This window comes from Ciona intestinalis, unplaced genomic scaffold, assembly GCF_000224145.3.
Source record: "Ciona intestinalis unplaced genomic scaffold, KH HT000184.2, whole genome shotgun sequence".
Classification (NCBI taxonomy): domain Eukaryota; kingdom Metazoa; phylum Chordata; class Ascidiacea; order Phlebobranchia; family Cionidae; genus Ciona; species Ciona intestinalis.
The window spans coordinates 303,984-329,307 of NW_004190506.2; the positions used below are offsets into that span (position 1 = coordinate 303,984).

The window sequence follows — 25,324 nt, forward strand, 5'->3', positions numbered from 1 at the left end:
TACCATACCAAAACCCGTAACCAACAACCAGGTGATGCTTCATTATGCATGCGAGGTACAAATACAAATCCCCGAAACTAGCTTTCGCATTATTTCAACGGTGCCTGTATTGTTGCTAAATCTAGTAGGATGAGAGAAGATGGAACGCCTTTTCACTTTATTTTCTTGTTCCATTTGGTATTAAATAAAGAAAATTCAAAGAATTATAAAATCGTATCCTCACGACTCAAATAGACTGTTGCTAATTGTTTAAAACACGATCAGGGTATTATGTGCTAAAGGTGTCCCATCTTACCCCACCCAATATTTAATAAACTACATATGTCTCATAGCATGCTTTCATACGTTCTTTACATTATATTGTAGGTTGGGGTAAGCTGGGACGTATCATTCTTTCTTCGCCATCCTTGGTAGTAAACAAAGGTTTTTAAAAAATTCTGTAATCGTATAAGGCCTACTTACACCTCGCGTTGTTAATTGTTAAAACACGATCAGGAAATATGGGATTTAGGTTCTAACGGTATCCATCTTACCCCACAGAAATATAGGCATATAAATTTTAGTGTTTGCTAATTTCCTGCGAATCGCTTTAACAAACATTGCTGAGTTGTGGTTATTGCAATCCCTAAGAAAACAAGTAATACGTCCAATGAAACCAGGCATTTCGTTCCGAAATGTTTACTGATCAAACAATATCTTTTTACTGCCTACGTCATCGATGCACACAAATGCGTCGGCAAGTTAAAATTTCACACGAGAAGACGCAAAACGCTATAAAGGTTTATGATTGCAAACAAAAAACAGCACACTCAGTATAAAGTTTTGTTGTAAATTGGGATTTCTAGTAAATGATAAAACGCTTTATATAACGAAGCATATATGGATGTAGGGCTACTGCTATAACACAAAAAGGTTTAGCCGATTTTGGAGGTTTAAAATAATGGTAAAGTGGGGTAAGATGGAACATTCTTTTTTCTTGTCTAATTTGTTGGAAAACAAAGGATATTTACTGAGTTATACAAGCGTATGTCTGCGACTCAAATTATGTGTTGTTAATCGTTTAAAACACGATCAGAAAAGATTAGTTATTATTTGCTTACGGTATCAACCTAACCCAACAGTACTATAATGCATATGAGCGGTATGTCTAAAACTACTAGAAGGGTGAAACAGCGCAGAGTTCAACAGAGTCTGTGATAATTGTCAAGTGGTCGTGAAAGAAGCTGCCATGGCATAAGCTGAAACTGACAACGCAGCAAATTCAATGGATAACTGGTCCCCTGCTTTCGTGTTCGGCCAAAGCGTAGTTGTAGTTACTACAAGCACTCTAGATAACAAATTAGGCCACTTCACTTTATGCCTTTGTACAAACATATAGTAGTTTCGGTTGACCATCATTTCCTGCAGCAATTAGGAATTCGTCTACCCTAGATTAAACAGCCAAGGTGACAAAATCTCTTTAACTTCGCAAGTCTGGCAGTTATTACTCCTTAATTTAAGGTTAAGTGTGTATTTGGTGAGAGATTTAAGCAGTTACGTTGATCCATGGCAGGCGTAACAAAAGGGACATTCTGTTTACAGAGAGCATTTTCGTTACGCGCTGCCAGCTTTGGTTTGGTGTTTTACAGAGTGTGGATTCGTAACTGAAAAGGTAGAATGCATGCATCAGTTATTGCGTTTTAGCACTCTGGGGTGAGACAGATACTGTTAGCACATAATACCCCATGTTTTCAAATCGTGTTTTTTTAACAGTTAACAACGGTATTTTAGAGCCGTGTAGATACAGTTAGTTAATCTGTAAATATATACGTTTATTAAAATATAGTAGGGTGGGGGAAGATGGGATACCTTTTCATTCTATTTTTTCGACATGTTTGGTAGTTAACAAAGAACATTCAAAGAATTATAAAACTGTATCCTCACGACTCCCATAGACCGTTGTTAATTTTTAAAACACGATCAGGATGTTTGGATATTATGTGTTAAATGTGTTCCATCTTTCCCCACAGTACTATATGTGACGAGAAAATAGAATGATAAAAATATGAACCATCTTATTTAAGCCTACTATACGAGGAGCAAATTTACAGCAGTCCAACGAAAGGTCAGTATACCCGTGGGAGTATAAAGGATTGTAGTTTAGCTCAAGTGCAACGTTTTGCAGCATTAACTTAAGTATCAGGTTGCACCGAGAATGTTGTATATAACATTGTCTTATAGTTCCCAACCCCTAACTGCTGGCTCAGAGCTCAAAAAGCTTAAAAGTATTTTGGAGTTATTATCGATGGGTAGATATATATATGGGTTTTGGCCTTTTTAATTTTTTTATAAGAATGAACAGGCTATTAAATGTAATTCATTTTCCTCGCGTGGCGGTTCAACGACAGTCGTTAAAACACGGGGGTTTTGTTTACAAACTTCATATGTCCATTTTTGAACGATCTTTCTATTACTGAGTGATTTCATTTCAGGCAGATTTTAAGCTTTTAGTTTTTTTTATAAATACAAAGATATGTCGGCCGTGCCTACTACCCTGGCCGTCGCCGATTACGCAGTGTTCGGTGTCACGCTGGGAATCTCTGCAGCCATTGGGATATTCTATGCAATAAAGGATTGGAGATCTACAGAGGGAACGGAAGGATATTTACTCGGCGGGAGGTGGGGGTTTATAATGATAGATGTCTTTCCTGCTCTCTGTTTATAGATTAAAGAATAATTTTAATTATCCTCGAGTGGCCGGGAACGACAGTCGTTATTACATGGGTTTTCTGTATGATATACACCTCGGTTTTCTATATATAGAGTTACTACATATGTAACTTGTTTATTCTAGCCTGGCGGGACAGTCGATGGTCGTTATTACACGGGTGTTTTGTTTTATACACCTCGTGCTCCCTTATGAGTTACTGCGTAGACTCCCAATGCTGATTAACTTTGCAAAACACCGACAAACCAAGATCCAAGTTTATTAATAGTTAAATATAGTAGGGAAAGATGGAAAACCTTTTCTACCTATTTCTTACCAATTTACCAGTAAGCAAAGAACATTCAAAGAATTACAAAACCGTTTCCTTTTGGCTCCCATGGACCGTTGTTAAATGTTTAAAATACGATCAGACATTTGGATATTATGTTTTAAAGGTGCCCCGTCTCCCAGCCCTGATATATAGTAGGTTTGGAGAAGATGGGACGCCTTTTTTCATTTTATTTTCTCGTCCCATTTGGTATCAAACAAAGAACATTCAAAGAATTATAAATACAAATCTTCACGACTCCCATAGACTGTTGTTAATTGTTTAAAACACGATCAAAATATTTGGATATTATGTGCTAAAGTTGCCCCGTCTTTCCCCACACTACTATATATTAAAATTCACTTTGTAAGAAACAACATTTCCCATTAAACACAGGAACCTCGGCATGATCCCGGTGTCTTTGTCTCTCTCTGTGAGTTTTATGTCAGCAGTGACAGTGTTAGGGACACCAGCGGAGGTTTATTTATATGGTACCATGTACTGGTGGTAAGTGTGCAGTGGTATGAACTATAAGCCCGTGTTTCAATCTATTTTAAGCAGCGCCGATGTATTTTGTTTATTTTGTCGTGGTGGGCAAAGATATATTCTCGCGTAGTGGGCAAAAATAACTCAGATGTTCTGTTTCATACACCTCGCAAAGTGCCCGTTTACGAATTACTGCGTAGATTTCCAATGCATCATGAGTTTAAAGAATGGTGACAGACCAAGATCGAGCTATTATTAAACGAAGCTTATCCATCCACGCGTGGCGTGGTGGGCAACCACGGTCATTATAACTTATATCCTGTCTATATTTTAGGTTTTTACTTTCCATGTTGATCGTTGCTGTCGTAACTTCCGAGCTTTACATTCCAACGTTTTACCACATGGGTATATCAAGTACGTACGAGGTGAGTGAAACGTCATCAAATTAGGTTTAGTATACGTCATCCGTAAAGATCTTCCATCCATTACCATTAAAGCCCTAGTCGCCTACCTCCGGGGAAGCGACAGGCTCCTTAAACTGGGAAGGTCCATGCAGTAGCACCCCGGATGTTGGGGTAATGGGTCAATTATGGCCTAAATCCTAGGGCCCATAGCGTACCACGCTGCGGGACCTCACCCACATAGAATAGAATACGTCATCCGTATAATACGTCATGAGTTTATACGTTACCAGTGTAATACGTCATCCGAAAACGTCATTAGTATAATATTCCATTAATCTAATACGTTATCAGTTTTTTCATACGTCATCGGTTTATACGTCACATACGTTAACCCATTCATACACCCAGTACCTCGAAGCAAGGTTCAACAGACCAGTACGAGTTTTAGCGACGATTACATTCATCTTGGAGACTATATTTTATGTTGGTATCGTCATATATGCCCCATCATTAGCTCTTAGCGCTGGTAAGCACTGAATATGCTGTAGTAGGTGGGGGAAGATGGAACACCTATTCATTCGACCTTCTCATTCAAAGATCTATAAAACCATTTCCTCACGACTCCCATGGACCGTTGTTAATTGTTTAAAACACGATCCGGATATTTGGATATTATGCGCTAAAGGTGTCCAGCATTCTCCCCCCCCCACCTTATACTATACATGGGTAAACAGCCCTCCTGTAAGAAAATAAAGATGTCTTGCCGTATGGAGTTATACTGTTTTGTAATTTTAGCAGCAACGATTTTCTTTGATTCTTTTACTCAGGTAGTTTTTACCACAGCATGTTTTAACGACTGTCGTTTAGCTGTGCCAGTTAAAAGGCGTGACTGATGTCGCACCCAGCATATGGTAACTTACACTGAGTTACTGAAAATCCTTATTTTACAGTGACTGGTTTCGATTTATGGTCAGCAGTGTTATCCACTGGGTTGGTTTGCACGTTCTACACAACTCTGGTATTTAATTTAATTAACTCACATTCCAACAACTCTCTAACCGCATTACTTAAACCACAGGGGGGAATTAAGGCAGTAATATGGACCGACGTGTTCCAAGCAGTAGTTATGCTGTGTGGGTTCCTTGCTGTTACAATACGTGGTAGTGTAGTGTTAGGAGGGTACGAGAATGTGTGGAAGATTTGTGAAGAAGGGGGAAGAGTGGATTTCTTACAGTAAGTTGGTTTACCTTGACATACCATTATGAGCGTATATGTGTGACCATGGGATGTCTAATTTTCAGCAAAAAAGCAACAATTACCCACAAAGTTACATACATGGTACCATTTAACTGTAATTCTTTCCACAAAGTGGGTACTAGTCTTAAATTGTCATCCATACATTAAAAAAAAGTAAAAATGATAAGTATCTATACAGTCGCATATACGTAACTCGTAAGCTGGCATGAGGTGTATGATATATACAAAATATCCGTGTTATAACGACTGTCGTTTTCCGTCACACGAGAACAAATAAGTCACATTTATAACTCGTCGGTTTACCAAACCAAAAGCGGATACGAAATAAGCGTGCCAGTGTGGTTTTGCTATTCAGTACGTCACGACAAGCAATCAAAGGCAGAGTGAATTTATTTGATCTTCAAACACACGGTCGTGGTTTAAATCTAGGTCACCTGCCTATCGATGTTAGCAGAATATAATATCCATGTTTAACTTGCTAAGTTATATTTCTAGGTCGTGTATGCTAACATTAGATTAGTTGATAGTGGTCCGATGGTTAGCAAATAATGTCGCCAAGATCGCAGATATAAAATGCTATTACTGGACACTGTACCTTGAATAAATAAACGAGTGGAAGTAAAATACAGTTTTCCTCGCGTGGCAATGACGGTCTTTATTACACCGGTGTTCCGTTTGGTAAACCTCAAGCCATTTAAATAACTATATCTGCGTGGTTATTTTGAGCGGATTTTTACGTTACCTAATCTGCGATTGACTCTATAGATAACCCATTACTATTAGTGACCACTGGGTTGAATTAACTGCGATTAAGTGTCATGCCCAGCAAGGACACATACGCCCACAATGGTAGCAGTGACGAACCTTGAACCCCTTTTTTTGTAAAGTCGCCCGCTTGATGTATAAACCATTATAATTAAACTCAATCTTTCAGTTTCGATTTGGACCCACGGTACCGTCATACATTTTGGAGCATCATCGTTGGTGGGACCTTCTTATGGCTTGGTGTTTATGCTGTAAGCCAGTCACAAGTTCAACGATACCTTTGTTGTAGAAGCGTAAACCAAGCAAAGGGGTGGGAACAGCATTTAATTACATAGTTTTAGTTTATCTTTTTCAACATAATTTCAGATTAGATCTTTGAATAAAGTAACAAAGATCAGGTGAAATAAAACTAAGAATAAGGAAATAGCAGAAAAATAACAGTTGTTAAAACACAGTGCGATAAAAGCTACAGCCGAGCTTCGAATCCAGTAATATCTAATTTAGTAACGAGCGTTTTAACAACTGTTCTATAGCGATAAACAGAAACAAATTCTGCTGATGTTAAATATAGATTTCTAGCTTTTGTTATTAAACCCTTTGTTACGACGTATTTTCCAAGCTCATATAAATTACTTATAATATTTACATTGTATTGTACAGGGCGATATATTTAAACTGGCTCGGCTTGGTTATAATTATCAGCCTATCGGTGATGAACGGCGCCATCTTGTACGCTTTTTATCATGACTGTGACCCTCTATCTACTGGCAAAGTCGGTGCCTCAGACCAGGTACGTTAAAATCCTTGATTTATATCTGTTTCATCTGCGCTATTGTGGGCGTATTTTTCCTTGGACAAGACTCTTACAGTAATTTCTTCAACCCAGAGGTTACTAATGGGTTGTTCTAATTGTCAGCCAAACATAAAATAATCTCTCAAAAATAATCACCCACAAAGTTACATACGTGGTAACTCGTAAGCAAGAACGAGGTGTATGAAATAGAACACCCCGTTGTGTGCCTATGTATCCCTGGACAAAACTCTTAACGGCAATTATTCCGACTCAGAGGTCACTAATGGGTTGTTCGCTATAGAAAACACAATCACCCACAAAGTTACGCATACGTGGTAACTAGTAAGCGGGCACGAGGTGTTTGAAATAGAACATCCATGTTATAACGCGAAGATAAAGAACTTACGTTCATTCATTCATTCATTCATTCATTCATTCATTCATTCATTCATTCATTCATTCATTCATTCATTCATTCATTCATTCATTCATTCATTCATTCATTCATTCATTCATGTTTTTGCAGTTGCTGCCGTATATGGCGCTCGAGTTATTCAAAGACTATCCTGGTCTCACTGGGTTGGTCGTGTCTTGTGTATTCTCGGGCAGTTTAAGGTAAGAAACATGGATTGGGGTAAGATGGTCTAAACTATATTTTCTGGTCTCATTTGGTGGTAAACAAAGAAACTTTACCGAAATATATAACCGTTTATTCTCATGACTCTAAAATAGCGCTGGTGGTTGTTAAAAATGGGATATTATGTGCTAACGATATCCATCCTACTACACAGTTATACTTTATTTATAACTACATATCTTACGATTGTTACCGTTTGTTCACACAGCACCGTATCATCTGGTATTAATGCGATGTCATGCGTCACCGTGGAGGACTTTATTAAACCAGCAACAAAATGGTCAGAAACGACATACACATGGCTTTCAAAAGGTGTCAATAATTTTTACAATTACTATTCTATCTGGGCGAGGTCCAACAGCGGGCACGCCATGGGTGCTAAGATTTAAACCAGGATTGGCCCATTACCCCAAACTGTTATTAAAAAATGTTATTTTTTGTTGTTGTTACGCGAGGATAAACAAGTTGATTAAATGAATAATTGTAACTTGATTTACCTTTGTATAGCCGAACTACGGCAGTCGTTATAACAAGGGTCTTCTGTTTTATAGTTAGGCGGGCACGAGGCGTATGAAACAGAACTCCCGTGTAAAAACCGACTGTCGTTTCCGCCGACGCGCGCATAAACAAGTTACATTCATTCATTAAAACACATAGACGTATTGACTTAAAAATTGGGTAAACTATATCATAACACATCCATTTCTACAGGCGCGGTGATAATATATGGTGGCCTCTGTATCGCTATGGCTTACTTAGCCTCACAGCTAGGTGGCGTGCTAGAGGCGGCACTCAGTATATTGGGGTTGGTTGGCGGGCCGTTAGTTGGTTTGTTTACCCTCGGAATGATGTTCCCATTCGCTAATTCAATCGTGAGTAAATTTAAACATGTTTTTGTAATACTTCTATACTTTATTTTAGGTTTGTACAGTATTGTAGTTTGGGGTAGGATGGTCCATTTTTCAATTTATTTTCTTGTTCCATGTGGTAGTAAATAAAAGAATATTTACAGAATTATATACAGTAAGGTGGGGGAAGATGGGACACTTTTTAGCTCTATTTTCTTGTTCCATTTAGTAGTAAACGAAGAACATTCAATAAATTAGTAAACTATGTCCTCACGACTCCCATAGACCATTGTTAATTGTTTAAAACATGATCAGGATACTTAGATATTATGTGCTAAAGATGTCCCATCTTCCCCCACCCTACTATAACCGTATTCTTAACATTGTAAAAGGGTGGTGTTAATTACAGAAAAAACACAGCAAAAGTAACACATTTTTAAAGTTATTTATGTTGTCGTTTTCCCAGGGCGCGTTCGTGGGTTTACTGTCAGGTCTCGCTGTATCAACATGGGTTTACATTGGAAGCAAAACTTATCCACCAGATCCTATTTTTGTGCGGAAACTACCAGTTGATATTAGCGGCTGTCCAGTGGTAAGGATTGTCATTGGGAATGAATGTAAATTATGTTATAGCTTGTTCGTATTTGCAAGCCTATTTTTCTAACACATATCACGTTATATAATAGGGTGGGGGAAGATGGGACAACCTTTCGTTCTATTTTTTCGTCTCTTTTGGTAGTAAACAAAGAACATTCAAAGAATTATAAAACTATATTCCCATAACTACCATGGACCGTTGTTAATTGTTTAAAACACGATTAGGATATTTGGATATTAAGTGCTGAAGGTGTCCTATCTTCCCCCACAGTACTATATGTTTTTTTTGTAGTTTGCTCTTTTTCCATATAAATAAATGTAACTTATTTTATCCTCACATGAAAGGTATCGACAGTCGTTATAACACAGGTGTTCTGTATCATACACCTCGTGCCCGCTCATGAGTTACCATGTAATGTACTTTGTGGGTAATTTCTTTTTTAAAAAAGCCTATTTTTTTGTTTGATCCAGCGTCAATTTCCTATACCTACAACTTGTTGTCATGCGGATATTTTGTTGTAGTTTGTTAAAAATGTTTCACTAATTTTTATGTCGTTGTAATTAGTTAAAAATGTTTAACTTTAGGTAAACATTACAAGCAACGCAACGATTGCATCTTTTACATCGGCAACCACACCATTACCCACAACCACTGTAGCACCTGTGATACCAGCTATTGCCGATTTCTATTCTATTTCATACGTATACTACAGTTGTGTTGGGTTTGGTACAACGCTTGTCATCGGCCTTGTGTTAAGCTTATTGACATGTAAGTGTTATTACTGTAGAGGTAAGGTGGGAAACTTTAAAAAGAAAAGAGATTAAAGTATTGTGGGGTTTAGACTACTTACAAAATCTGGGGTTTTATATACTTATAATATCGTGACGACGAACAACTCTCTGTCAAAAACATTTATAAGGCCACTTACGTGCCCAATTAAAGATATTCCGTCCCCAGGTGGTTGGCGAGACCGCAAGAAAATAAATCCCAAGTTGGTGACGTCAATATTCGACCACTGGTTATTGGAGTGGATTCCACAATCGTTTCGAGATTGCATGAGATGTCAGGTTGGGGAGGAATACAGGGATTGGGAAATTGACATGGACAATTTGAAGGTGGGGGTTTATGGTATAACGGACGCGTTTCGCGCAAAGTATTAGCGCATGCGTTTTACAAAAGTTTCTGCGGAGTAAGATGGGACACCTTTACCACATAATATCTAAATACCCTGATTGTGTTTTAAACAACTAACAACGGCATATTGAGTCATGAAAATATAGTTTTATAACTTTTTAATGTTATTTTATTACCAAATTGGACGAGAAAATATGATAAAAAGTGTTTCGTCTTCTCCGATTCTTCTATACAACACACGCGTTTTGCGCTAAGTCTAACATATAAGTTTTCAAGACATGGTGGATTTTTACAGTATTTTTTTCTGCAGGAGTATAACACAAAAGAGATGTACACGCCAGCAATGATACCAGAGTTGGGCACGAAGCGCCAACGAACCGACACGGTGAAGAGCGTCTCTAGCGGACTTTCGGACGGCTCCGGTTCAAATATAACTTCAAAGATGTAGAGAATATATGGACACATGAACTAATTCAAATACACAACGAATATTCCCCTGGTATTACATTTCCTTGTGTTTTACAACTCAGCAACCCAATTTACATATAGTTTGTGGGGGAAGATGGGACACATTTAGCACACAATATCCGAATATATCCTGTTCGTGCTTTAAACGATTAACAACGGTCTATGGGAGTCGTGAGGATACAGTTTTATAATTTTTTAAATGTTCTTTGATTGGTACCAGATGGGACGAGAAAATAAAATGAATAGGTGTCCCATCTCTCCCTATCCTACTGTATATGGTACATAGCATACGGTTTTTAAGCGCACTCTTAAATTGTAGATATAACACACAACTGCGAAACCACATTTGACTTATGTTATCGCTCTATCCACTTTTGTCAATAAATGCGCCAATTCTTGTTTCAAATGCGTAGGATAGCCAATTTCTGTTTTAAATGCGCAATCCATGTTGCTTTCGTTTTAGCGTTTAAAGATCCTGTTTTTGTGCGCTAAATAAACTTTAGTCTAATATGATTTACGCTACAGGGCATTTGTATCTGATATAAGCCGACGGCGTAGGCGCAGTAGCGGCTGCAGAAAAGTTTTTTTTTATAAGTTAAAAGCGTATACCTTTATACGTAGCACGCGGATCTACCTAAATTATTATGAAGTCAATAAAAGTTTAACGATTTGTTTGAACAGCAAAACAGCAAAAGTAAAATCGTATATAGAACCGTCACAAACAAAGTCGTATATTTCATTCTAGCTTTGCCTTAGCTCGCTTTTATTGTGTAGGCGCAGTGTACAGTAGTCTAGCCCAACCTACACTGTTCTCTTTTCCGGGTATACGAGCGCCGAACAGCAGACACCACGTCGATATATTCTTATGGTTGCAGTAAACGTAGTCAGCCTGCTGGTCCATTGTAATAGGTAGACAGTACATGCACAACGGTTTCGAGTTCGGTGCTTCTTCTATTATTTTAAAGCGCAAGCGATACCGAAACTGTTGGTGCGGCTAGATGTGGTGGCAACTAAAAGTAGTGGGATAACCATAGTAAGCAAAACTATGATTGTTTATTGAAAAGTGTGGCATATAGGGATACTTGTACTATATATACATATACAGTATACATATACGTGTATAACGGATAGGCAACATATGTTAAACGATGATTAAAAACGCTGAATCTACTTTATTGACGTGGCAGATTGAAAAGGGGATTAGTAGAAAATCATCAAGTGTCCTGCAATCGCGAAGGAACGACTGATTTTAAAGTAATCGATATTTGTCGGTTTGTTGCAGCTTCAGAGGTGAGGTGCAAGTGTAGGATAAAGCGCGTGGAAGGGAAAGCGGTTTGAAACCTTTCCGTCATAAGACAGTTTGCTACGCTAAGCCGAAGAAAGCGGCTCAATGCAAAACGCAGCTGCATGAAATATGGATGATCTTATGCTATAGTAATCGAAAGTGGCGCTCACTTTATCGCAGTTTCTTGGTACAAGAAACGGTGGTTCGGTCAGACTGTAACCTGTTTTTTACTGATCAGGTAATAGGTGTAGAAATTAAAGACCGTTTTATTTCGGCGAAACTGGGCGACGTTTCTTGCGTTAATTTAAACACGTTAGAGTGGTAGGACAGCTGCTTATTCTTACTGTGGTAAATCAGAGACAATTGCGGTTAAGCTACAAGACATAAGAAAATGTCAGAAGTGGAAGAAGACCCCTTTATGCTTATGAATGCTGACGAATTGAAGATTTACATTGCACAGTTACAAAGGGAATCCGCAAACTCAAGAATTAAGGTAAGACCTCAAGGCTTGTGATGCAATATATATATATATAGTAGGGTAGGGGAGGGGAAGATGGAACACATAGGTAGAGTTATATCACATATTATTCCATATTTTCAAGTCGTGTTTTTAACAACTAACAGCGCTACTTAGAAACGTAAGGATACAGTCATACAATTCTGTAAATAATCTTCGTTCACTACTAAATCGGGCGAGAAAAGAGAATGAAAATGTACCATCTTGTCCGAACCTACTTTATATAGAATATAAGCCTTGGTGTGAATTTTCAATCAGCGTTTTGCATTGACTTTCCGCGCCTACACGGTGGCGATCCCATAAGAATCACATGAGAATTTAAGCCAGCAATTGATCGGATGATTTATAGATCGGAACCAATTCTAAAGTAGCATCCAAGTTATCGCAACCTCAGGGGAAGGTAATTAGTCAAGGACTAATTACTCCCCCTCAGGCGAGCACCTCGCATCACCATATGGAGCATCGGGCGCACTACACCATACCTTCCAACGGTTTAAACAAAAATCGATCACCAGTCGATAACGCGAACGCTTTCAGTCTTTAAATTATTGGTTTCATGGCAAATTTATCCAAGTTCGTTTAATGTGCACGTAGTGATAACTCCACTAGTTCTGTTTTTTTTTGGGTTAAATAAATGAATGTAATTTATTCATCCTTGCGTGGCGGGCAACGGGAGTCTTTATTACACTTTTGTTTCGTTTCATACACCTCGTGCCCGCTTACGAGTAACCACGTATATAACTTTGTGCCGTGTGAGTTGAACAATGCGCGGTAAGATGTTGTATCGTCGCATTCCCAGTGTATACGCCACTGTTTTCAATACATCACATTCGAATAAACAACGTAAATTATTTAAAACTGACATAAACTTATAAAGCGGCTATAGGAGCACTGTACGATCTTTGCGCCAGCAGACACGCAATTTCTTGGCTGTCACGAATGACAAGGATCGAACAGTGGTGCGCCACACAGAATATTTACCCCAGGAGAATACATGTATGTTGCCCATGTAGACCCGGACTGGCTTCGGGTTATTATTCTGCCTTTACTGATTGTCTGACGTTATCTCAAGGGCCATGAATAATGTACAAGGTTATACTTATCAGGCATAGACTGAGCTTTTGTGTACTGACTTAGTGGCAAGAGTTAAACCCAAAAAACATTCAAAAACCTTAATAAAAAGTATTCACAAATCTTAAACCTTAGCAGAAAAAATCCACAAACTATTAATTAAGAGGAATGACTATGATGACCAGCGCTTCTACATCTATGCATAGTTAAATTGGAGACACTACATATGTGTCCTATATTGCATATGCTACATTGCTGCAGCATACGTTATAAGCGTTGAGGTTTTTAGTATCAGACCTTCTTGGTATTAAAACCATCACTATGTCGAGTACTAGACAAACTGGACATATAATAATCGTTTACAAACAAGTGCCAGTGCTTTGGGGACGTTGGAAAGTGAATGAAGTTGTATAAAACAGAACACCCTGTGTTAAACACCTGTAGTTGCTTAGCCACGCGAAGATAAATAAGTTATATTCGTGGTAAATCGTAAGTGGGGTGCCGTGTGTGACAGAACACTGGTGTTTTATCCACTACTGCAATGTCATGCGAGGATAAACACGCGCATTCATTCAATCACATTATGCTCAACGAAACGCATTACCACATACATAAGAACCCATGTAAGCCAAGACTCTAATCTGCTTTGTGTCTAACAGACCTCTGAAGGCAGCAAAGACCTGATGTCGTTCATACAAGACAACACAGCAAACGATCCACTGCTGACCGGTATTGACTCAAAAACGAATCCTTTTATAGAAAAAAAGGATTGCATTCTATTCTAGGATAAATTGAATTCAATATTACGGGTTTCCAAACTGACAATCCGAGTTGAAATGTTCGTTATAATAGGGTGGGGAAGATGGGACACCTATTTAATTTATTTTCTCGCCCTATTTGGTAGTAAATAAAGAACGTTGAAGAAATTTTAAAACCGACTCCCATAGACAGTTGTTAATTGTTTAAAACACGATCAGGATATTTGGACATTATATGCTAAAGGTGTCCTATGTTCCCTCATCCTACTAATGTTTACCTCCTTGGTATCTGTTTGTTCCGGGTTACCGTACGTTCTGTAAATGCTTATTCTTATACATGTCTTATGACTCTCATTTCAACAAACAGTGTAATATATTCTGCGGGTAGTGGATTCGGCTGTAATCCAGTCTTGGTTAAAACATAGATTTTTAAAAGCTTTATATAAACCTTCACGTTTTACCCGCATACAATTTAGTATTTTTAAAGCCTTGCAAATATTAACAACACGAACCCAAACAAGCAACATTGTGCGAAAGAATATTAAATCCACTACAACGTACAATCTGTATATTTATAACATAACTTATTCCATCTTTTCACTTACATAGCAAAGTATATTCTCGCCTTTGAAGCAGCATATGGATTCTGTACGCGACCTTAAAGATTATATTTGTTGGGGTAATATGGTTCAATAATATGGTTTTTAACATCCCATTTAGTAGTAAACGAAACATATTCACATATTTATAAAACCGTATCCTCATACGACTTTAAAGGAGCGTGGTTAAATGTTAAAGCACATTTAGGAAATATAAGAATTTATGTGCTAACGGTATCCATCTTACCCCATATTACTATGTATTGTTTCGACGTTACAAAAATAGGCACGTGTCACTGTGGTTCTTTTATTTAAGTTGCGGGTTACCACCCTATAAATACTTCTGCACGTAAGTTGATGTAACCGTCGTTTTTACAGTATATGCCCAGTCCGTTTATTCAACCAATCAAATTTAAATAAAACAGCCGTACTTTGAATTATTAGCAAATATAACGTATAGGTTATAGTTACTACTTTATTTTAAACAGCGCAACAAAACATGTTAATTTATATATTTATTTTGTGTTGAATTTAAGCGACTTATTTTCTCCGTGCAAATCTACGTGCGTTAAAGTATTATTAAATGTGTATTATACTTGAATTTGACCGATGCTGCTTTCGTATGATGGTAAAAAATGTGTATATAGTCAGTCACCAACCGTGTTTTTAACAGTTATGTATAGTATATGTGCATTGCGTGATAAAATGAGACAAATCACCCTTATATTCGCTTTATTATGAAACAGTATGTCAGCAATTGGCCTACCAAGAACCGCTTAAAATAACTGTAACTTTTCAACTCTGGATACCTTACGAGGAAAATAAAATCGTTTGCACCAGGTTTATGGGCTAAGCTTTGGTTCTCAGTTGCGGGTTGTTTAAAAATAACTCTGATTACTAAGCAAGAACAAGCTTGGGCAGCGCTTACTATCTGTACAAACCACTCTCGTTTAACAACGCGTCATCACTATTTTCTAGGCAAACTGCTCCCATTTTGGGTGTATGTTTTCTTGGGCAAGACACTAAACGGCTATTGCTTCAACCCAGTGGTTACTATAATGGGTTGTCCAAATTATCAGCCATACATAAAAATAATATTCACGAACAAAGTAGCACACAGTAAGGTGGCACGAGGTGTATGGACACCAGTATTATAACGACTGTCGTTTCCCCGCAACGCGAGGATAAAGTAAGTAACATATATTCATATAAATTCGGTGCGTTTGCTGATATGTCTTCAACCCAGAACTTGCGGCATCATAAAAAGATTAATGGATGACAAACTTTTACTCGTATGACCTTAATAACGTAGGTTCCCTACTACGAAACGTAGCGACAAGGTAATACATAGGCGATGACGTGGTAATATGACGTTGGAGCTAAGTTAACTAACTTGTAACACAGTGCGCCCGTCTTTAACCCAGAGGTTAGTGGTCCGAAGTATTACGCTGCTACCATTGTGGAAAATGATGAAGGTAACGGGCCAAGAAGGTAAAGGTCCCACTTTTGAACTCTACATTTCGCCAGCGCTCAGTTAACTAGAAACCAATAGCCCGTGTATTCCATTCACTCAGTAGACTTGTATTACGACATTTCCCTCAGTTTAAAATTGAACAAAACGGTGACAGCTCACAAGCAAATAATATCGCTAAAATATACCTATTGGGCATTGCTTTGCCCGTGTTTCATCATCATAGCAGACGTAATAGTCGTTTTTATCTAAGGCAGCAGAAATATTGCACTCTATCTGTTAAAGGGTGTAGCAACTTACGTCAGCATTTACGTCATTATTTGGTTTCCATGGCAATATAGAAATACTATACATTAATATTGCTGTGTGTTGGCCCTATATTTTATACCAACACAGTAATTTCGACAAATAAATAATAATTATTATGTCAGCAGCCGGTAGTTACTGCAGGCAAACATACGGTCTCCTATACGTTGATTTAACCGATATATCGGCTAATTTTAAACCCTATTTCGTCATGTGATTTAACAGCGGTCAATTTTTAAAATATAAAAGCGAAATTCAGTTAAGGAAACAGTAGTTGCTCATGTTTACTGTAGACAAGATGCACCAGCAGATAAAAGTTTTGGATTATTTTGAAGTCTTTTTTTCCCTTGCTTCCTTCTGCTTCTTACCCATATAAGACTGTGCCATTGAATTGACGATAGAAACCACGAAATAAAGAACCATTGCGATGATTAATTTCTCGAAGAACCACTGCAGCCAGCTTTCCGACTGTCAAGTATATACACATAAGGATACGAGTTTGAACATTTTTTTGGGGGAATTTGTAAGTGTTGTTGTGTTGAATTAAGACATTAACATAACACGTATATTATATACTTAATTTGGAGCAATTTTGAACGTTTTGAAATAATATTAAAGGGCGTTGATGTTGTAGATAGTTTTATTATAATAGCAGTTTATATATATGTGGAATTGTAAGATTATCAATTAGACTTCTTACGTTCTATATAAATTATACCACTCTCCCAACCATTATACACTAATTAGTAATTAATAGGAACCTTTTTAATTGACATCTGATTGCACCTGCTTTAAAAATCAATACGCCACATGCTTACATCAATCAATGCAAATATAGACGCAAGCAAACGAACGTATGTGTGTTTTGCTTTCAATAAATACGCCACGTATTTCCGTACAGTTTAGTAAAGTCTGTTTATTTTATAAACATTGTTTTAATATCTATTACGTAGCTACAATTACAATCCATTACCTATTTCCATGTAGGTTCGTATAAACGCACTTTCAATTAAGCTTTCTACAGCGACGGTAATTAAACAAAACATATGACAACGTATGCTGGTGTGTATCTGGTGCTACGAAAACACAACATTTTTTTTTAAACTTATAAAACTAAAAAATACAATTCTTGTATCTGTTTCGCCGTATATAGGTTTATATCATTCTCGTTTAAGCCGTATGTTTTTTGTTTAAAATAAAATTCTATGTTAAAAATAGCTGTATAACCTTTGCCGTATATAGAATTTTATCGATAAATTTTAAGTGATTTTTGTTTAAAAATTCTTTTTAGCTTTGACTTTGGTTTAAAAGCGACAGTTTTAAAAAAATTCTAAGAGGGCTCTCAAAACCAATCGTATTGGCGTCGCCGGGTTATAGATTTATGTGAGTGTCGCTATAATAAACTACACACGTCAACACACAAATGCACTTACCGTGGCTATGTGTGTACCAGGTTTATGATGAAGGTTTTCCTTTTGCTTTTTAAGAAAATCTTTAAAGGGCAGTTGCATAGAAGTGCCAATCACCGGTAAGTATCTGGGCCAAAAGAATTTTGTTTAAAGTGACAATTTAAAACGTAGTGATAAATATACGGGGAATAAATTATGCATGGTGTGTGACATTATGGAAGGGACCTTGAAATATATTTATCGTATGAACGAATATATGACTGACGCTGTTTATCCTTGAGTGGCAGGGCAACGATAGTTGTTTAAAACGGGTGTTCTGTTTCATACAGCTTGTGCCCGCTTACAAGTTACCATGTATGTAATTTTTATCCTCGTGTGGCAGGGCAAGGACAGTCGCATGAGTATAGTACTGTGCGGTAGGATCGGAATTCCATATTTCCTGTGTTTGAACAATTAACAACTTACTTTCAGAGTCGAGTGGCTATAGTTATATATTTCTGTAAAAAAATGTTCGTGTACAACCAAATGGGATAATAAAGCAAAACAAAACATTTCCCATCATTCCCCAACCTACTGTACATAGAATTTTATATCTTACCCGATCCAATCGACGAGCATTTCAACATGGTGCTTGCTGAATGTCATGACCACGAATATCTGCTGTATGTGCATTTTGATCACAGCTTTGCCGATCAATGTGGCGCCGAAAAACGTCCAAAACGGGACGAGGAAATGACCGCATGTTATACCAGCTAAGTCAAACAAAGGGTTTGGGATCTAGAAAGGAAAAGTGTTTGGTTTATAGATTGTTGCTATATGGTAGACAAGATGCTGGTAAAATGAAAGTTCCATTTACATTTTTACTAAAAAAGTTGTTTAATTATTATTTTGGTTGCATTTTTCTTTGTATTTTCTCAACTCATTAGGCTTAGTTACCACAGTAACATGAAGGAGTTAATGTAACTTGTACTTCTATTCTATATGGGTGGGGTCCTGCAGGGTGTCCTACCATGGTGACTTGGGGTTTAGATCACAGTTGACCCATTACCCAAACATTGTATATGTAGTATATTATATACATTCTATTATTTTATTCTATATAGGTGCGGTCCTACAGCGTGGCATCCCATGGCACACAAGAGTTAGTGCAAGATTTGGTAGCTCGTACTTACTGAAGCACAAAGTAGGATCCCGAAAAATCCGACTCTTTGAACCAACTTCTTCATCGCTAGTTTTGCTCTCGTGGAGATCGAGTTATCACCATCCGGATGATCCTCGAACATCTCAGCAGCTTCCTCATAATCTTCATCATCGGGATCAATCCCGGACAACGTGGCAGCTCGTGCCATGAAGTAAGGGGGAAGTTCGCCTATAGCTGTGCCAGCACCCTTGAAAGATTAAGAAAGTTAATTATTAACAATCCGGTAAGGATCTGCTGCCATGAAAAGTAACAGACAAAAATCAAGTGCAACCATTTGTATAATAAAGCATATTTTGCCTTTGGCTAAATGGCATGTCAGTCTCTTATTTACATTGGATCAATTGGTTGAAGTCGTCCCACTCTCAGCACCAGATCAGAGTTAGATTTGCGGAATTCATTACAAGTTATTACAGCCTATAACCTATAATGGCATATTGTGTTGGTGTATTGCCGTTAAGTGTCTTAGCGGTGCCAAACTCCATGGAAAAAAGATTGAATGAATGCGTTGCTTTTATTAAGAGAATGAGAGGTACCAGACTTATTGCAATAAGTCGTTTTAATCCTAATTTACCAAACTTTTTTTACGGCCTTAAAAGACTCACCCACATAAAAGCTTCTAACCGAACTTTACTGATAATGGTCCATATACTCATAGTGGGTTCAGTTTCTTCAGGACATATAATCCTGGGAGAGAAAGGGATATAATTTAAATTAGTTTAATAATAGGGAAGTGGTAAATAATTGCATGAATGTAGCTAATTTATCCTTCTGGGGTCGAAAAAGACAGTCATTATGGTAGGGGTGTTTTCACAACAGTGGTTATAGTAGGGGACAGGGGTGTTTTGTTTCATACACCTTGTACACGTTTACAAGTTACCACACACGTAGCTTTGTGGGTGATTTTTGGGGGTATTTTCTTGTTAATGTATGGCTGACAATTTGGACAACTCATAAGTGACCACTGGGTTGAAGCAATTGCAGGTCTTGTTTAAAAAAAAGCTATTTTTTCAAATAACGTGTTTTATTTTTTTAGATATGATATATTTTAATTTTTATATGTTCAAAGTAAAATTGACCAAATAAACTCACTGGTCTGGGAATAAAATAAAGAATAAACTTATTCATCCTCTCATGACGTGGCAACTACAGTCATTATAAGACGGATGTTCTGTTTCATACATAAAACTGATCCAATAAACTTACTGGTCTGGGTAGGGGGGTTGAGGGAAGTTGACGGACATGCATTCGAACGCAGCCAGTGTCACTGCAGCTATATGAGGTCCCAGGTAAAGTAGGAAAGTGTGAAGACCTGTTCCTAACCCCACAGAAGACAAGATACCGAGTCCAACCCAGTATCCACACCATGCTATAACTTTGCTCCATGAACTGAAATACTAATATAAAGAACATTGTTATTATTAAGCAAATAATGTTGTTTTAAAACTGATACAATTAAACACAGAAGCTTTCATACACAATGTAACATAAACATACCATAAGTTGTGAATTTTTATTTAAAGTTTTTATAAATATATCTAAATTAGAGCTGCAACCATTTGCGCCATGTTTTTAAAACACAGGTGAGGTAGTGATAGTTAAACACACATTTCTGTGAAAAAAACTAACTTATTAGTTCTAACTTTTACTGATTAATGCCGTGTAGAAAATTGCAGAGTTTTTGAACAAAAAATGAATCAGAGTTTAAATAGAAGAATGTAACTTTGTAACTGTCACATATTTCATCATATAGTTAAAACACTCTGGTCTGTCCATTTTAAAATTCAATCAGGCTTGGCAGTTTTTTGGAAAATGTTTATTTAGTTACAGGCCTGCCCACCCACCACCCCAAGTTTGGTGCCTGTGAGTTGAGCATATCAGCTTACCTCAGAATGCGGTCCTTGCGTCACACACAACAAATATGTAAGTATTGATAAAATGGTAAAAACTGCAACAGTGAGTTTCTTTTCTCTCAATCTGAAAGTTAAATATGACTTTACAACAAGAACGGTAGAAAAATTAAATATAATAAATTATAAATTACAAACAAACTAGCCAACTGCAGTAGACTGGATAATTCGATCTAAATAAGAGACTGACAATGTCATTCAGGTGAAATATAAATATAAAGAGATATATATATCTTTTATTAAACAAAGGTGAAAAACAAAAAAACATTTTTTTACTTTAAACCTCGTGCCAGCTTACGAGTTACCATGTACTTTGTGGATGATTGTTTTTTATTAATGTTATTTTTATGCATGGCTGACAGTGACAACCCATTAGTGACCACTAAGTTAAAGGCAGGAGTGCTAACCGCAGTGCCACTGGTTGAGAAATAGATTATAAGATCTGGTTTCGGTTTAAACAGGGAATTATTCTAGGAAATGTATATCTAATATTATAAACATTCTTCTACGTGGGACAACATAGAAGCTTAATAAATGGTCAAAAGTTTAAAATGCTGATAACAATAATATTTGTGTGGAACTATAGAACATTGGTTCCTAATCTTAATCAGTGGTGCAAATAGACACTTTTAAATTGGAGGTTCTGATTTTCAACCATATATGAATGAACAAAAAGTGTACTAGTACGTTAAAAAGAACATTAAACCACTATTGACCTTAAATTAAACCATTAAATCATCCACAGTTACATCGAAAAATGATCATTTAAAGTAACTATGCTATAAAATACAATATCATACTTTATTGATGCTTTGTGTAACTTTGAAATGCATTCTAAAGTAAAATACTGCAGTGTAGTAATCGGCTGCTTCCAAATAACAAGTTTACTTCTTTCTTCTCGATCTTTTTGCTTCAACTCTTGCATTACAGTGTCGTGCGCTAAACGTGATGAACCTGCACAGATGCTTAGGTTATATTTTAAAAATCATGACAAAGTAAAATACATGGTAACTCGTAAGTTGGCACAAGGTGTATGAATACCAGTGTTATGATTAGTAATTACTAAATCAAACTAAAAAAATGAACATTTAACAATAAATTTATATTAAATATATATATATATATATATAGATAGCCTACATCCGGTAATTGCTAGAATAAAGTCACTGTATACATAAGATGTTTCTTGTAAGCCTATAACGAACCATTTAACTTATTATTCCCCATTTCCTCCTCTTCAATAACAAGACGAAGCTCTTCTCCAACCCTTGGATGTTCAATGATGGAGTTCGGATCAACGATGGTTGGAAGCAACGACTTTGAACGAATTGAAGATATTTTGTTGATGCTGTTTACGATTAAAAGCTTACAATAATTCATCTAGCAAACATGTAGTCAAAAAAAAACAAAATACAGTTATAGAAAGGTCAGAACGGTAAATATAGTAAGCACAGGGGTAGTTTTAAATTTTCCACCTAGAAAAAAACAAATTTTCACCAGACAAGGCATTGTTAAACAATGTTGCTCTACTTTAAAGACTTGATTTATAATTGGCAAAACAAGGGGTCATTTAGGTTTTAGCGTTTGGCAGAACATTGTTTACTATTACCAATATTTTATATGACAAAGAGTGTTCTTTGTTTAAATCCTTATATAAAAGGCCCTTTCCAATCTGTTTGCCCATTTTATTATACTCTTTACTCTTATGATCTTTATGTAAATTGTCAAAAATAGAACTGCATAGTTAAAAACAGCAAAACTACACTGAAAGCTAATATAAAACACAGTCAAGTACAGATATAATTAGACCACCACTTACAGTTTCTGTAAAAAACAATGGTGTTGAAATTAGGTTGAGAGATTCGTCAGTTCAAAGTCCACAAGTCAGCGGATTTAGAAGTAGAAAAAGGTTGGCAGAAGTAAACAACTCAATCTCAGTTTGAATTTACTCAGCGGGTTACAGACCTGTATTAAGACCAAACATTGGCTCTACGGTAAATATATAAACAAAGTTAAAACACGTTTACAAATCGGAATTGCTGATTCACGTTATTTTGAAAACGTCACGCGAAAGTAAGAGAGCATAGCACTAATGAAAGGACATTAACTAGAAAACTTCCCAAATTTTCTATTAATTGCGTTGCCTCATAAAAGCAATTTGATTTTGCCATAAACATTATAAAATATTAAAATATAATTCAAAAATAAACTAAAACTATCGAAATTTACGAACAAAATTGTTTAATGCCTGTAAATATTTAAATCTGATTTATTTAAGTTTTCTATGTTTTAGCACGCATGACTTAGCTTGCTACGCATGAATAAACCCTTAGGTATAATACAAAATTTTAGCTGAAGCCAGTCTAATGCTAAAAGCATGACTTTAAGCCGAAAGTTTTGCGCAAGATGCGTTCAATGGCGAATTGTTTTGTTGCCCAAACCAGTAACATACATTGGCGCATCACGTATTTCCCAAACAACATGCGTACACTACCCAAAGACGGTACGAGAACCAACGTACCCCAGTATTAAGACTCGACTAGCACAGACAAATTTCAAGTCAAAAAAGCTGTATGATATTCCACTCACTGCACAAGAAATGAGAAAACCGTGGGGTAACGTATATTTTTATTTGACACTTTTACTCAAGTTAGTTTTTTACCCACAGTGTGTCTGTAAACGACTGTCGTTTTGTTGTTACTTCTCTTTGTTTTGTTAAATAACCTGATCTTTGCTACTGTATTCGAATAAATAAATAAAAAGTTGTAATTTGTAAACTATGTTTTACTCAGAATACCCAATGTATCAGATTTTATATTAAACTTATAATAACTTCTCTCTGTTGCATAGAATACCCAATGAATTAGTTTTTATATTAGATTTAAAACTGCCCCCTTTTTATATAGAATACCCAACCCAAGTTGATCAATATGCTGAATGGAAACACAAACGATGGTATGACGTTCTCTATCGCAAATGGGTGGAAACTTGTCCAAAACCGGACCGAGATTTCACCATTACCAGAAAATCTAAAAGAGACATTTTGTTCCAAGCAGAAAATGTAAATTGAATTCTTTTTTATAAATTCTGCTGATATATACATGTTAGATCGGAAAGAAAATAGAAAGTGTTTTAGTTTTCTAAATAAATCACTGAATTTCGGTGATTTGAAAGTAAACTTTGCAAAGTGGCAGTTGGTTCGTGGTAATTAATGTTGTTTTGGTAAGTGTTTTATAATAAAAAAAAAACTCCACGCAAAGAAAAAGAACGAAAGCGGAAAAAGGTTCTTTGGGCTAACCTTTTTGGCAAAAATTGAACTTTCCAATGATCATTTTATATAACAAATACACCTATTGTCTAGAGTTTAACTTTAACACAATATATTTATAGATTCGCGAGCTGCTAAAGTTATATCTGGACCGATTTCACCTAAAAAAATATGTGATTGAGTCTTTCAATTTTGAGTTTCCAGCGCCAAATATTTCCTATTACTACCAATACCTTACACACACAAAATATGTTCATGGGATGCCATTCAACATTGAGCATGCCCCTGTGGATGAGAAACATTTAAACAGTTTAAGGGAGTTTGTAAACGACAGATTATTGTTGAGGAATCATGAGTTGAAAAATTCAGAACAAAATGCTTTTACCAAAGTAAGTAAATCTACAACAAATTCGTATTGTTATTGTTATAATTAAAATTGAACCTTGATATTCGGAACTGACACAATTTTTGGATTTTTAATAAAATATTGGATGGCATTGTTTGCAGTTCAATGCAGTTCAAAACATAGTTGTCAAAAACATGAAACCTAATTAATTAATATGGTGAATGCAATATAGTTCGGCACCATTTTTGTGTAGTCGGCTAATACTTTTGTGACAATAATTATTAAATTATATGAGGCAGTTAAATAGTAATAGTTGTAAAAACTTGACGGGTTCCATAAACTGTGTTTCCTTTCATTTGATATTTAATGACCAACCTTTCAGCACACATCAGATGAGAAATTAATGAGTGAAACGATATCATATATTGTCGCGATATTGTCTTCTTCCAACCCACAACTCACAAGCTGTGAGATCGACCTTAAACCTGAGAACTCCATGTTTTGGCTTCGAGGCCGTGGCTTCTTAAAATGGACTTTACCTGAAGATCTACCAGTGGCTTACCAGTGCCATGATACTCCATTGATACAGGTATAAGTACAGTGTATTAAGCTTGTAAATAAGCTAAATTATTGGTATTAATAGTTAACACAATAATAATAATATGCCCGGCAGAAAATTATTATAAAACTGAAGTAAATCAACCATACTTTTTCTTTCATTTCAATCTTCTCACCTTCTGTGTCTTCCATCAGATCCGAACATCTGAGCAACTTCCGGAGTT

General features: G+C 36.5%; 3 protein-coding genes and 1 long non-coding RNA gene across 7 annotated transcripts in view; 3 read left to right on the top strand and 1 right to left on the bottom strand.

The window, feature by feature from the left end:
- Positions 1 to 1,510: 1,510 nt before the first annotated feature.
- LOC100180764 (vacuole membrane protein 1) lies at positions 1,511 to 22,954 on the bottom strand. 3 transcript variants are annotated; one of them, XM_026839299.1, is made up of 10 exons: positions 22,748 to 22,954; positions 22,134 to 22,276; positions 21,729 to 21,882; positions 20,905 to 20,995; positions 20,225 to 20,415; positions 19,624 to 19,705; positions 18,993 to 19,208; positions 18,419 to 18,597; positions 17,845 to 17,947; positions 1,511 to 1,643 (listed from the first exon to the last, which is right to left on the bottom strand). In XM_026839299.1, exons 2-10 carry the CDS (start codon positions 22,153 to 22,155, stop codon positions 1,623 to 1,625), a joined length of 1,059 nt encoding a protein of 352 aa, XP_026695100.1. In that variant the 5' UTR covers positions 22,156 to 22,276; positions 22,748 to 22,954; the 3' UTR covers positions 1,511 to 1,622. The 3 variants fall into 3 exon arrangements, with proteins under 3 accessions (XP_026695100.1, XP_018671951.1, XP_002126237.1); XM_018816406.1 differs by lacking the exon at positions 1,511 to 1,643 and adding an exon at positions 16,195 to 16,879 and having other exon boundaries at positions 22,134 to 22,245; XM_002126201.3 differs by lacking the exon at positions 1,511 to 1,643 and adding an exon at positions 16,195 to 16,879 and having other exon boundaries at positions 22,748 to 22,953.
- Positions 2,452 to 10,924, top strand: LOC100176928 (sodium-coupled monocarboxylate transporter 1). Of its 2 annotated transcripts, XM_002121331.4 has the most exons (15): positions 2,453 to 2,658; positions 3,411 to 3,521; positions 3,835 to 3,925; positions 4,313 to 4,430; positions 4,855 to 4,922; positions 4,983 to 5,137; positions 6,096 to 6,236; positions 6,587 to 6,716; positions 7,246 to 7,334; positions 7,565 to 7,668; positions 8,068 to 8,228; positions 8,671 to 8,796; positions 9,387 to 9,570; positions 9,760 to 9,917; positions 10,247 to 10,924. In XM_002121331.4, exons 1-15 carry the CDS (start codon positions 2,513 to 2,515, stop codon positions 10,382 to 10,384), a joined length of 1,920 nt encoding a protein of 639 aa, XP_002121367.1. In that variant the 5' UTR covers positions 2,453 to 2,512; the 3' UTR covers positions 10,385 to 10,924. The 2 variants fall into 2 exon arrangements, with proteins under 2 accessions (XP_018671949.1, XP_002121367.1); XM_018816404.2 differs by having other exon boundaries at positions 2,452 to 2,658; positions 4,855 to 5,137.
- Positions 11,572 to 15,288, top strand: LOC108950516. Its single transcript, XR_001975243.2, has 2 exons — positions 11,572 to 12,182; positions 13,937 to 15,288. It is a non-coding gene; the product is annotated as an uncharacterized LOC108950516 (long non-coding RNA).
- Positions 22,955 to 23,225: 271 nt separating the features above from the next.
- The window catches only part of LOC100181661 (28S ribosomal protein S30, mitochondrial-like), a 5,856-nt gene continuing 3,757 nt past the window's right edge, over positions 23,226 to 25,324 (top strand). The window contains exons 1-4 of the mRNA XM_026839297.1: positions 23,226 to 23,543; positions 23,835 to 23,989; positions 24,319 to 24,585; positions 24,925 to 25,131. Of these exons, the coding sequence (XP_026695098.1) occupies positions 23,306 to 23,543; positions 23,835 to 23,989; positions 24,319 to 24,585; positions 24,925 to 25,131 (867 nt within the window). The 5' untranslated portion in view covers positions 23,226 to 23,305. The remainder of the gene's footprint in view (positions 23,544 to 23,834; positions 23,990 to 24,318; positions 24,586 to 24,924; positions 25,132 to 25,324) is intronic.